This window comes from Strongylocentrotus purpuratus, unplaced genomic scaffold (assembly GCF_000002235.5).
Source record: "Strongylocentrotus purpuratus isolate Spur 01 unplaced genomic scaffold, Spur_5.0 spur5_contig_867, whole genome shotgun sequence".
NCBI classification, from domain to species: Eukaryota; Metazoa; Echinodermata; class Echinoidea; order Camarodonta; family Strongylocentrotidae; genus Strongylocentrotus; species Strongylocentrotus purpuratus.
In genome coordinates, this window is record NW_022145576.1 from 1,083,316 (window position 1) to 1,097,791 (window position 14,476).

General features: G+C 38.2%; 1 protein-coding gene across 1 annotated transcript; it reads right to left on the reverse strand.

The window, feature by feature from the left end:
* Positions 1-9,467: 9,467 nt before the first annotated feature.
* LOC115920026 lies at positions 9,468-10,814 on the reverse strand. Its single transcript, XM_030974887.1, has 2 exons — positions 10,296-10,814; positions 9,468-9,841 (listed from the first exon to the last, which is right to left on the reverse strand). The coding sequence occupies exons 1-2, from the start codon at positions 10,812-10,814 to the stop codon at positions 9,566-9,568; spliced, it is 795 nt and encodes a 264-aa protein (XP_030830747.1). The 3' UTR covers positions 9,468-9,565.
* Positions 10,815-14,476: the final 3,662 nt, after the last annotated feature.

Here is a 14,476-nt window from a genome sequence, read left to right on the forward strand (position 1 = left end):
GCAACATGGACACACGAATACAACACGAAAATGAACCATCGCAAGGTCTTCGGGTAATTTTTTGGCACGCCAAAGATTTTGCCACCGCTCACGAAGTTGCTGCCGGAGCCTGAAAAATCCAACGGCGGCCACACGATTGCTTCAGATGCCCTCACGAATGGCCCGATATGGCCCGATGTGTTTACGATCAGAGCCGAATTTGGAATTTTCCTTCATCGTGTGTCCATCTTATATCATCTTCGGGACAGTGTGACGCGGGCATTAGCAATGTTCGTAATTCAATGCTGTCGTCTCGCGCCCCCCACATACCGGTATATTGCACGACGTACGCAATCCTTGTACCGCTACGAAGAGAATGATCATGATATAAATCATTTATCGTATTAAACTTTGTTTGTCAATGCTGCAGTTCTAAAATGTCTTAGTTTTTCATGGAAGAGAATGATTACTGAAGATGGAAAGACAGGATGGTATGAGAGAGAGGAGAGAGGGTGAGAAATATATGAGATAGAGGGAGAGAGAGATGAGACAAAGTCTCAAAGAAAAGAGCGACGAGATACAGGTGTGAGATAGGATACAAGGGGAGAGAGAGAGACAGAAGCAGGCGCGGATCCAGGGGGGCCGAGCGGGCCTTGCCCCCCCCCCCGCAAAAAAAAAAAAAAAAGAGAGAGAAGAAAAGAAAAGGGGGAAGAAGGAGATCGGGGGCCGAAAGGGCCTTGCCTCCCAGGCTGTTGACCCCCCCCCCCCCCCATCAAAAAAATAAGAGAGAAGGAAGGAAAGGGAAAGAAAAAAGGAAAAGAGGAGATAATGGCGTACTGATAGGGGGGGGGGGCTTGGGGAAAATCAAATTCAAACGTGGTTTATTTCTAATTCCACAACGGTGGATTACAAATAATGCTGAAATGACATTATTTCCGAAAATTTTCCTCACTTTTTAGTAAATTATACGTTTGTATGTGTTTGTTGGAAAATGACAAATTCCTAGATTTACAGCCAGGCAAAAAATATGATTCTTGAGATTCCTACATGTCAGGGCCAGAGGTACGGCGGGGATCGAGAGCCTCGAGCTCCCCCCCCCCCCACTTTTTTTTGAAAAAGTATATTAAAGAGAAATAAAATAGAATAGTTAACTGCCAGTGTCAACAAAATAATGAGGCATCAAAATATGCTCATCTGACCGTGATTAAATGCCTAAAACCCCTAAGCTTCCGGGGGCTCTGCCCCCTGGATTCCATCTAGGGCCCTACGGCGGGCCCTTAGATGATCATCTGACGGTAATTTAATGCCTAAAATCCCTGATTTTTGGGGGCTCCGCCCCCTGGACCCCACGCCAAATAGTGACCTGCCAGTGTCACAAAATAATAAGGTATATAACAAAATGCTCATCTGGCCTTAATTAAACGCCTAAAACCCCTGAGCTTCCGGAGCCGGCTCCGCCGCCTCGACCCCACCCCACCAGGGGCCCTAAGGCGGGCCCCTGAATGCTTATCTGACCGTAATGTATTGCCTTAAACCACTGAGATTGCGGGGTCGGGCAAGGTATCAAAAAGTGTTTATCTGACCGCAGGCGCGTAGCCAGGGGGGGGGGGCGGTCCCTCCTAAAAAATCGGAAGAGGACGTTGGAAGAAAAAGGATCAATTAAAAGAACATCTTTAAAATTCAGACAAGGATCAAGAGTACAGAGAACGGTGCAACGCATCGTTTTTTTCTCTAATAATTTAATGAAACGTCAAAGCTTCGCGCAGGAGGAGAGGGGGGGGGGGGGGACTGAATTCAGACGAGGATTCAGAGGCGAGAACGGTAATACGAATCTTTAATGATTTAATGAAACGTAGAAGTTTCCGCGCTTCGCGCGGAAGGGGGGGGGGCGACTGAATTCAGACGAGGATTAAGAGTCGAGAACGGTACAACGAATCGTCTTCTTTCGTCTTCTTTCTTTAATAGTTTAGTAAAACGTCAAAGCTTCCGCTCTTGGCGCAGGAGGGGTAGGGGGGGGGGGGACTGAATTAAGACAAGGATTAAGAGTCGAGAACTGTACAACGAATAGTTTTCTTTCTCTAATGATTTAATGAAACGTAAAAGCTTCCGCGCTTCGCGCGGAAGGAGGGAGGGGGGGGGGGGACTGAATTCAGACAAGGATTATTGGTCGAGAACGGTACAAAGAATCGTCTTCTTTCTTCAATAGTTTAATAAAACGTCAAATCTTCCGCGCTTCGCGCAGGAGGAGGATGGGGGGGGGGGACTGAATTTAGACAAGGATTAAGAGTCGAGAACAGTACAACGAATCGTCTTCTTTATCTAATAATTTAATGAATCGTAAAAGCTTCCGTGCTTCGCGCGGGAGGGAGGAACCTGAATTCAGACGAGGATTAAGAGTCGAGAACTCTACAACGAATCGTCTCCTTTCTCTAATAATTTAATAAATCGTAAAATTTTCCGAGCTTTGCGCGGGAGGGAAAAACTAAATTCAGACGAGAATTATTTTCGAGAACGGTACAACGAATCGTCTTCTTTCTCTAATAATTTAATTAAACGTCAAAGCTTGGGAGGGGGAAACTCGCCCCCCCCCCCGCATTACGTCACTGTTGGTCACCATCACGTACCAATATTTGGCTCGCATAATTTCAAATTTGGGCCTCCCCCCCCCTAATAAATCCTGGATCCGCGCCTGGACAGCAGAGAAGAAAAGAAGAAGGGGAGAGAAGGGAAAGAGATAGACGAGAGAGAGAGAAGAGTACAGATAGAAGATAGATGGAACAAATATGGAGGATAAAATTAAGAGATGGGGAGGGAGAGAAAAGAGAAACAGATGGGGAGAAATAAGGACTTTTAAAAATAAAGAGCTCTCTCAAAAACATGCAAAGGAAGTACTCATATTGGAGATGTACCAACATGAAGCAAGAGACCAAAGAGAGGTGGGGGGGAGGGGGGTATCCAGAGAGAGAATCAATTACAATCTCAATATAGATCTACTGTTAAAAATTCTTTTAAGTATGTAAACAATTAATAAGTCCCAATCTATGTTTCTCGAGAATGTGACATATTAAAGCTTCCATCTTGAAAGTATATAACAAAGGCCCGTATTCAGCCAGTCCACCTTTACAAAAAACATCAATTTTTTTTGTTAACTGTACATGTAAAATAGAAAGAAATTGTCATGCCAGACCTAGAAATCAAACCATTTTTCAATATCCTACCATTTGCAATTGTTGATTCTGTGCTATGTCATACATATGTACACTGTGAATGCACCATTTATCCAACACATGACACATGTGACATGCATGTATGTATTGAAAGTTTGAAGTTATAGATCATTACAAATCAGATTCAAAATGTAACTTGCAGAATAATGTTATCATTGATTGATATGCACATATTCACCAACAGAATAAAATCTATGTCAACTTTAACTGTGAATTAATCTGTTATATATGCCAAGAGGGGCAAATATGTCAGTTTAAATTCTAACTTTTGGGGTCTTTTACTGAGGAAGAGGACTGATACAAAATTCTGATTAAAAAAGAAACAATCCTGCAAGAAGAAAAAAACGCAAATGAAAATTCCAAAGTAATCCAGAAAGAAAACGGAGAGGGAAAGGCAACGTGAAAATAAGTTGATACAAACCCCTCCGTACATGTTCCCCTTACTCCGTTACCGGACATAGTTTATGTTGTATGATGAATCAATTCAAAGAAATATATATATAGGGCACTGGTTCCATGCTTATTGCAGTTACAAGATGAACCGTAACAAAATAGTATTACTAACTATATACTTACAAACCCTCACATTCCTCACCTCTGCAGCTATGAAAAAGACATCCACATTAACCCTATGTAGCCCGGGCTATTTTGAAACTGCATAGCCCAGGGGGGGGGGTGGCTTCTAAGGCCCCCCCCCCCTATGATCTCGGCCGTGAAACGCCCGATCGTCGCGAAAATTTGCATACATGTCAAGTGAAGTGTATAGAATACTATGGTAATTTCAATTTTTTGAAAAATTCACTTTGCATTCATTTGCATATTTATGGTAATTTATGCAAATAAGGCCATACAATTCACATTTATGCCAATAAATCAGACATTATTCATATTTAAGCATTTTTTCTCACTACATACATTTGTTAGACCGTTTGGAATAATAATACAACGCAACAAATTGAAAAAACCAGGGTTATTCCTTATGTTATCTATTGTTTTGATAATTTCTTATGTATTTCTTTGTTTTTTTTAACTTATGGATTTTTATTGTTTTTGTTGTTTTATTTCATTTCCAATTATAATTCAACTATTTTGACCCCAAAATAAACACCTCAACTGTAAACAAATCCAAATAACCAACGCTTTATCTCTTTATTTGAAAAATGAGATTTCCATATGTTTTGTACACAAATCACAAAAATGCGCGATTTTCGGGCTGACATGCAAAGACAAAAGGACACGTGACTTTGTAATGGTAGGTCCGATTTTCGAAAAATTTCTTTCAAAAGATGCGCAAGACTCAAAAGAAAAAAGTCACAAAATTTCAGTGCGTTAAAAAATTATCGCGAAAAATGTCATAGGGTTAAGTGTCGATAAATAGTCTCTGGTCGGCCTTATTGTTGGTTGGACGGCTCCTAGCTAGCATTTTAAATTTTATGTTTAATTGTTTACTTATTGCGATCGTAGTAACTGTGATTGTGATGTCACAAAAGGGCGATGAAACTTTCAGCCAATCACGACGCTTAAACAAGTGGCTGCGCAATCATGTCTTTTGAGCTGATTGTGATGTCATAATGAAAGTGCGAGAAATCCTTTCAGCCAATCACAATGCATCGGTGTGTGTACGGTTTCATTGATTGTGATGTCATAATAGGAGAGAAATAACTGTCAGCCAATCAAGATGCGTAAAATGCAACCTTGCAGCCTTGCTCCTGCACGCGCTCAGACGTAAAAGTGCAATAAACTTTTAGCCATTTTAAAACAAGAAATACAAAATCAATTTCTTTTTTTCTTTTTTTTTTCTTTCTGTTTTTATTGTTTTTTCTGAAAAATTAACAGAGTAAAAGCAGCAATATAAAATATAATATCATCTTAAAACTACAAAACAGGCACGCACTCATGCACCCATAAACACGCACACACACACACACACACTCACACTCATATACTTTCCCAGAGGGCTAGTTTACAATTCAAAAAGCCAATGAAGATGTTAATGACAACAGAGCTTTGCAAGACTACTCCTAAATTTCAGTTAAAATTGATAGACCATTTCTTAAAATGGACTTGTAACTTATTTTTCTTTTGGGAAATTTTATATTCTATTTTTTTGTTTGAACTTTACCATTGAAACAAATGCTTCGAAAATAAGTTCTTTTCCCTGAAACCTACATGAATAAATGTAATATTTTAAACATAAACAGAGACAATTTATACAAGAGGCGTATTTGTCCCTTGACTGTATCCCAAACAAAAAATTAAATTTTGACAGAGTCAGATTATAACTGTGATCAGTGCCAGTGTTAATCTTATCCACCAATTTTTCCCACAGTGGTACAACTCTCCTACAGTCAAAAAACAAGTGATCTAAAGTTTCTGGAAAATCTGAACAAAAATAACAATTAGCAGACTCCTTTCTCCCAATCTTGAACAAAAATGCATTAAAACCAATAGCATTATGGAAAAATTTGAAATAAAAACTCCTTAACTGAGTCTCAATTGTGCAACAAAAGTTACTCGTATGAATAATCGACCAATCCTTCTCTTTGGGTTGATGGCCAAAGAGTTCCTCCCATTTACTCTCCCTTTTGGCATTAGTACAACTATATTTCTTTAGCAAAATATTGTATGTATACTTAGACATTTTCTTTTGACTTAATAGATCTTTAAAAATTTGATTAAATATATTGTCATCCACATTAAGAGAATTATCAAACCACTCCAAAAATATGCCATTCACGAGGGAGTCATATTTTCTTTGGTCTCTAATAGGAATGTCAAACTCAATTACGAGGTCTTCAAATGTTTTGGGGTTACCAAAACCATTATGTAATTGAAAAATGGAATGAATACCCCTTTCATACCAAACTGGATAGAAAAAATGTGTTTTATATTGCAATCTTACATTTCTATTCCACCAAATAAAATCTTGTAAATGAAACTGACATAAACCTAGTTCTCTTTTCATCTCTTGCCTTTATAAATACCATGTCTTAATAGACGCTGTTAACTGGCAATTTTTAAGTTTTGCCAAAACCGAATCAGGGGCATCTGCCTTAAAAAAGGCAAGATGGTCATCACAAAAGGTAGAAAGAATATATATTTCTATTGTTTTCCAACAACTTTCATATTTATCGTCTAAGAGTTTAGCCATCCACAAAACTTTCTGCGCTTGTGCAAAAAACTAAAGGATTAATCATCCTTAGACCCCCTTCTTCATAATCATTGCATAATATATCTCTCTTAACTCTGTCATTGCCATTGCTCCAAATGAATTTAAAAAGCAAACCATTTAATCTTTTAAAGAAAGAGTTTGGCAGGTCAATGCATAATACTGAAAACAAAAATAACATTTGGGGGAGTAAAAGCGACTTTACAACAGCAATTTTGCCCAACAAGGATAGGCTTCTATGCCTCCAACAATTTAAAATCTGTTCTATAATGACAAGTCTGGGAACAAAATTCAGTTCGTAAAGCATTTTTGTGTTCAATGAGAAAACCACTCCTAAAGCCTTAAACGTTTTTGATTTCCAATTCAACCCTAATGCATCTTGCGGAATAACTGTACTGCCTTTCAGCTTTCCTATATGAATTGCATCTGACTTACTTAAATTAATGCGACAACCTGAAAATTTTGCAAACTGAGTCAACGTTTCAAATAAATGTTTAAAGGAAACTGTTTCCCCATTCAAAAAACAAGTTGTGTCATCTGCAAAAAGACTTATCTTCTGTTCAAAATTGCCAACTGAAATTCCCTTTATCCCTGGATTGTGTCGTACTGAAATAGCCAGAATTTCAATAGCTAGTATAAATAAAAGAGGGGATATTGGGTACCCCTGGAATATTCCTCTTTTAATTGCAACCGGATTGGACATAAAACCATTGTTTAACACACAGCTAGTTCTGTCATTGTAAAAAGACCTTATCCATCTTATAAAATTGTCTCCAAAATTAAAATAGTCCAAGACTGAAAATAAATAATCATGTTCTATTCTATCAAACGCTTTCTCAAAATCTAACAAAATAATTGTAGCTGGCTCATTCATATAGTCTGTGTATTCAATTAAATCAATTATAACCCGAATATTGGCCCCAATGTTGCGTCCCTTCATAAACCCTTGTTGATCTGTATGTATCAAAGAATTTATACAAGACTTCAAACGGGAGCTCATAACTTTGTCTAATAATTTATAGTCAACATTCAGTAGAGAGATAGGGCGATAATTCTTCACTAACAATGGATCCTTACCCTTTTTTGGAAGAAGTGTGATTATTCCACTTCTTTGAGATTGTGATAAAATTCCTTCTTGAAAGGAATAATTATAAGAGTGGAGTAATAAATCTATGATATCATTGAAAAAGGTTAAATAAAATTCACAAGGAAGGCCATCTAGTCCTGGACTCTTATTTGTTCCCATATTCTTTAATGTAGTCCAAAGTTCATTTTTGGTTAAAGGTCTGTTTAGAGCAGAAATTGAATCATCTGATAAGGTAGGTATATTCAAAGGGGCGATAAAATCCTTGATAGTGTCCCTATCCTCAAGAGATACCTCTGAAGAGTATAGAGCTTTATAAAAAGAATGAATTTCCTGAAGTACTCTTTTAGGATTAGTGATGATTTGCTCATTGTTCGCCTTCAGTTGGCGTATAGTTTTTCTTTCATAGGACCGTTTTTCTAAATTGCAGAAGTATTTAGAGCTTTTTTCTCCGTGTTCAGCCCACTTTAATCTAGACCTTACTATAGAGCCAGCAGTTTCAGTATCCAGAAGTTCATTCAACTGTGCTTCTTCAACTTCTAATTTGCTATATAATTCTAGCAGTTCTTCATTTGAACTATTATCCTTTTTCAATGAACCAATTTTTTCTTTAAGTAAGGATATACTCTTTAGTAAATTACTCTTAGTCAAATTCTTTTCTTTTTTCTTTCTACTGCAATACTCCATACAATGACCAGCCATTGTGCATTTGAATGCATCCCAAATAATATGTGGATTTAGATCACATTCAGCATGAAATTCCTTAAATTCATTAATTTTGTCTTTAATGAAATTGCAAAATTCTGAATGTTTCAAATGTGCAGTGTTCAGTTTCCAATATCCCTTGCCCCGAGGTGAATCATTTAGTGACAGTGCTAGTGTTACCATACAATGATCAGAACAAATACCAGTCACAATTTTAGATTTCTTTACGCAATCCAACAAATCACTAGAAATAAAAATATAGTCTAACCCGGAGGAAACAAATGGAATTTTCTGATGGCGTGTAAAAATCTTATCATGAGTATGATCTCTTCTCCATACATCTACAAGACTTAATTCTTCTACATACATATTAAAAGCAATTTGGCACGAGCATTAGAGTGGGTTGCATTAGAACCCTCATAATCTAAAGGGCCTACCGCAATATTCAAATCTCCTGCTAAAATAACATGAGAGTTACCTATTTCATCTAACTTAGCAAAAACATTAACAAAAAAATCTGGTGAGTCTTTGTTAGGGCCATATAAGTTGACAAGAATAAAGTGTACATCATTAACATTAACATGGAGGATAATATATCTTCCCTCAGGATCCAGGTGAAAAGATAAGACTGATATTTTCAAAGAAGCTTTAAACAAGATAGCCACACCTCGGCTATTGGAACCATAGCTGCCAAAAACTGCCTCCCCTCCCCACTGAGTACGCCACAGCTTCTCATCATCTATCCTAGAGTGGGTTTCCTGAAGAAAGATTATATCATTCCCAAATTCTCTTAAAAAATTAAAAACTTTCTTTCTTTTAAAATTGTCATGCAGTCCTCTGCAATTAAAAGTATTAATCTGTAACATCATATAACAGTAAAAACCTAGAGTAGCAACAGTGAGTTGACAAAACAAGTAATATCCTAAAAATTTACACAATTTGATTCATGATAAAGAACCCCTGGGAAAAGGGCACACACCACACACTCAGTGAAAAAAGCATACGCACAAACACCCACCAAAAACAAAACAAACTGTAAAGGCAGCCAACAGTATGTGGCAAGAATGAGAAAACCTTAGAGCCTCATAATTAATCATAATGAACCAGTATCAACAAGGATAAGAACAATAAAAACTATTATCCCCAATGGTGAATCGTGGGTAACCAAAAACAAGGCACCTCCAGGGCACCCCGAGAATTCCTAAAAAAGTTTAAGTAAACAAAATATGTTTAAAAAGACTGACATCACTAAACTAATCTGGTGTCCAGCAAGTTAAAACGCGTTAAGTTCACGGCATGTCATCTTGTAAAATATAAAAGTTTTCTGTGAAAGTCAGACGGTTTGTACGAGACAGCCACTATGATAATCACAGTGTTGTTATGATGTACTACAGATGCAATTCAAACACCTGGCTTGTGAACCTTCAGCTGGTGATCTTGGACATACTTAATTGTCGCAGGGTATACAAAGAATGCTCGCTTTCCTTGTTGCTGCAACATCTTTAACTCAGGCAGGAGAGATTTACGGCGAGCCTGAACGCGATGACTGAAATCCTCTGCAACATACAACTTTGATCTCTCTTTGAACTTGAACCCCTCCTTGAACGCAGCAACACATGCCTTCCGGACCCTCACTCGATCTTGAAACGAACTGAAGCAAACATGAATTGGACGATCCTTCGGCCCGGTGGGGTCACTCAATGTGACTTCCGGACCGCATGACCGTTACCACAAATGCATATAACCCCCTTTTGCGGTCAATTTCAAGGACATTTTGTGAAATTTAACCCCCTTTTTTACGTCAAAACAAGGACAAAATCGTACTTTGGAATACCCCTATTTATAAGATTGTAAGGACACTTTCGCAAATTTACCCCTATTTTACCATATTTCAAGGACAAGACTCGGCTCCGAGAATTTTTCTTCTTGGTTTTCTCTTTTCCCTTCCCGGTTTTCTCTTTTCCCTTTTCCTGACCCCTATTTATCAATTTCGAGGACACCTGTGCACCCCTATTTTCTTTATTTCGAGGAATATTTTGTCCGCGGACATTGCTTGAAATTGACCCCTTTTTCCGCGATTTTGGTAACGGTCATGCGGTCCGGAAGTCACATTGAGTGACCCCACCGGGTCCTTCGGCTTGTACTGGCTGCCATTCTGGGGATGTCCACGAGATGATAGTGGACCTGGCGGCGTGCGGTGAGCCCTCTCGATCTGAACATGCTCAAGATTCTTGTCAATAGAGGCCAAAAAAGATGAAATCAACTCACTGCATCCACTGGCAGAATCAGGCTCCTCACCTTCAGGGAAGTTGAAAAAGATTAGATTGTTTCTTCGAGATCTATTCTCAAGGTCGTCAATCTTATCAAAAGCTGCAGCCAATTCCTTTTCCAGATGTTGGAACTTTTCTTCACAAGCAGCTTCATGAAAATCCAGTCTCTTATGCAGGTCATCAAACTTTGAATCCAAACGCCTCTCATATTCTATGAACCAAACAGGGGCCGCAGCGGCCGCGTCACTCACTCGGGAGCTGCCGGGGCCGGCTGGCGAAGACATGGCGTTGGATCGCTGACAATCAACGGGCAACTTTCTTTGTTTTTTCTCGATCGAATCACCGTTTTTGGACGGGGAGTTTAATCTCTTGTCCGGCATTAGGAAACAGTAGTAGTAGCTAGCATTATAGCAGCAACAGCAGGAGTGGGTAGATCGAGGAACGCATTGCCGTATAGACCTTATGCATTGACGTCACGGCTCGCCAAAAGACCGATTACGCCGCCATCTTAGAGCTCTCCTACAAAATCAATTTCTATTTCTTATTTGTATTTTCCTTTTTTATCGATTTCTATAATTTCTATTTCTATTACCAATTTCTGTTTATATTTCTATTTTTATTCTAATGGAAGACCGTTTTGGTATCTCGCTATGTGATTTGAAATGTGGCGTATAAAGGTGTTCACGGGGTGAACATCCACTAAAAATAATTTCAACTTCTTTATTTTGTCTGCTGCGGTCTCGTTCTCAGAAAAAACATTAGCGATATTCTTCATGCGCGCGATATCGTGCATGCATATCAATGCATATGGTGCACGTCGCGCACGCGCGTTGTACTTACGTACTGGCGTAACAAATCTCAGAATAATTGGTGTCCAGACATCGCACAAGGTTATCACCTGCCAGTAAAAAGCATCGTTATTTCTACCATTTAATGCCTAAATAAGTTGCAAAATGTCTGTTAAAATATTCTACGACGTACTGTCGCACCCTGCGAGGTCGGTGTTGATGTTTGTGAGAGCAAACAAGATCCCATACACTCCATGTCCAATAGCCATACGAAAAAGTAAGTGCACGTTTTTTGCTTTTGTAACTATTCTAACAAAGTATGGTCGAAGTTAGAGTTCTGGATATTTCGTGAGACGGGGGAAAGGATCAAACTTACAAATCAAAATAAATTGTTTGGATTTTGCGGTAGCAATAATAATGCACTCAACTGTGTTCTGATGGTTGTAAGACAAGAGATATTTTCAGCTAAATTACGAAATCAACTACCATCATTTGATATAATTTTATCAGCTGTAAAACGTTATTATGAAATGGAAAAATATATATACCAAACAAATCTCAGAGAGAATAAATTGAAAAAGAAATTGTTTCACTTTAGAAAATATTTTGAGAGTGTTTGAAATGTGCTAACATAAACATGATCATGTATTTTATGTTTGGTATTTTTTTATTATATATTTAAAGTACTAATTTTGTCATAAAAGTTATTATGGTTATTATCTGTGTCAAGCCATTATGTATGGAAATTATTTCTTTAATTATTAGTATATGATATATGGATATGCTGTATATGATGGAATTTGTTTTGAAAATAAAGAACCCTGTGGAAGGGGGGGGGGAAGAAGTGCACGTACTAATTCTATCTATTTCTCTGCCAGAGTTCGGGGGGGGGTGTGTATCGAGGGGTTCTGCTGAATGTCGATTGAAAGACATGGGCCTGCCCTCGGGCCCATCGGGCCATGGCACACATAGCTGTATTACTATCCTGGCCAGTGGCGTACGCAGGATTTTTTCAAGAGGGGGAGGGGGGGGGGGTTAAAATCGGGCCCAAAATTTCGCAACGACTCAGCTTTATTATTTTGCTCCCGAAAATTTTTATATTCAATTTTTCTCGAAAGCAGAAGTGTTTTAGGGTCTAAATTTTCTAGTTTTTATACGACATCCACAGGGACATCCAAATATATCAAAATTGTAAAGAATCACTATACACTCAATTTTCAAAATTGTCCAAAACTTTGTATTATTATTTACCTTTAATGTTAAGTGGAAAACACTCCATCTCTCGGATAGGACGTTAAATGGAGGCCCCGTGTAGAGAAGAGTCACTACCTTTGCACGTTAAGAACCTACTGCACTATTTGTATAAGAGTAGGGGGAAGCCCCGGTGTAGTGGTCCACCTGTAATACTCTGTAATACTCTGTAAAGAGGTCTGTATTCAAAAAGGAAAGAATTTCCATCTCTTTATTCTGTTATCTTTTGTTCATTGCCATGCCCTGCTTTGTAACCTTTGATCTTTTAGGTGAGCACCAGTCCAAGGAGTATGCAGCCGTCAGTCCAATGATGAAGATTCCGGCTATGCAAGACGGAGAGTTCAAACTCACCGAGAGGTATGGATCAACAACACTGCCAGGTGCCGGAGACACATGTGCACCCAAAATTTTAGTCGCCCAAATTTGATGGGGGCCCACACATACAGTCCTTAAAAATTTCAATGTGGACACCCTCACAAAACAGGACACATGGGAACCTCATATCTCATATTTAAAACATTCATAACTTTCTCATTATCGATCTGCTTCATTTTAAACTTTTGCCATTCTGTAAATCTCGTTATTACTAGGGTTAGATTGCTCTTTAAAGCAGCTCTTTAAAATGAAATTCACACAAGGGCCTAAGCAATTGTTTTACATGTTTCAGCATTGTTTGTGTTCGGTAAGAATTCATATGAGTACTACAAAATGAAATACTATGACATGTTTGTTTTTTCTTGATAGTCCAATAGCCAATCTTTGATTATTTATGGTTTAGAGAATGTGATTGGATTATTCAGATGGTTTTTATTTTGATCATGGTGCAGAAAAAAAAACCTGTCTGAAATTACTACTGTGTAAGGTACTGAGGCTGCTTGGGATAAACCGAAATCATGTTAGACTAAAAATTGTGATCAATTTTCTGCAGTTTTGTGCAGTTTTTGTAGATTATTTTTAATGAATTGATCAGCACTCCAAAGATTTTATTTGATGCCAAAATCTCTGATTGATGCAATTCGAAATAAATTTTTCCTGCTCTGAATATTACAGGTTCACAGAATGGAAAAAAATTGTTATAAACGGAATTCAGAACCATTTTGTGCGTTATCTGAACAATGCAGTATTACAATAGTGAAAAAATTTGTTATCGATGTAATTTCCAACAATTCATTCATTCTTTGATCAATGCATTAGCGCAAAAGTGAACAATTCTTTTATTTCTGTGAACAATGGACTATCACAGTTAAACAAATGTGATGGTTGCGACTTCCGAACATTTGTTTTAATTCTCTGAACCATGCAGTATCACAATAGTGAAATACGAGCAGGCCAAGCATGCATGCCCTGATTATTGGTACCCATCTCCAGGGGCGTCGCTAGACCTTTTTCAGTTGGAGGGGGGGGGGGGGGTGTAGAGGCCAACGATTATCGACAAAACTAGACACCAATTACCGACACAATTAAATGTCCCAATATCTACAAATTTAACCCTATAAACCCGGGGCCGAAGGCTAAATTGTTTTTCCTATGGACTATCTACACAGTAAAAACGCTGTTTAAAAAAGTGATGTTCACTTACAGTTGTACACTATCTTAAACAACAGTTGATCAAATTGTAAACAATGTTGCTCGAAACAGAAGTAATTTTGTTAAACATTCGTTGTTTAAAATTTAATGACTGCTATACGAGAGCTTTTAGACAGTGTTGTTTACATATGACGTCATGTGTCTCGTGCCAGTAAAGTGCGTGTTGGCTAAAGGCTTTATTGCACATTGTTATGTTTAGAAACAGGTTCCTTGAAACTAACATGCAATTGAAATTGACATGCCACTTAGAAATGCAGTGCAGCTGTTAAGGCACAGCTCATTGTTATTCATATTAGATGCATACACACAATGCAAGTGTATGCAAGGGTCTTCTGTTGACTACACAGATTGATACATATGTAAAAGCACATGGACATTGAGTCTGGATTAAACTACCAAAGCAACCACACGTGTTT

Excerpts from the sequence above, each read along its gene's own strand:
- LOC115920026 (XM_030974887.1), bottom strand. The coding sequence starts at position 10,814 with ATGCCGGACAAGAGATTAAACTCCCCGTCCAAAAACGGTGATTCGATC. Across the intron at positions 9,842-10,295 it reads GCAGCCAGTACAAGCCGAAG|GATCGTCCAATTCATGTTTG; the intron begins GACCCGGTGGGG and ends ACCGGGCCGAAG.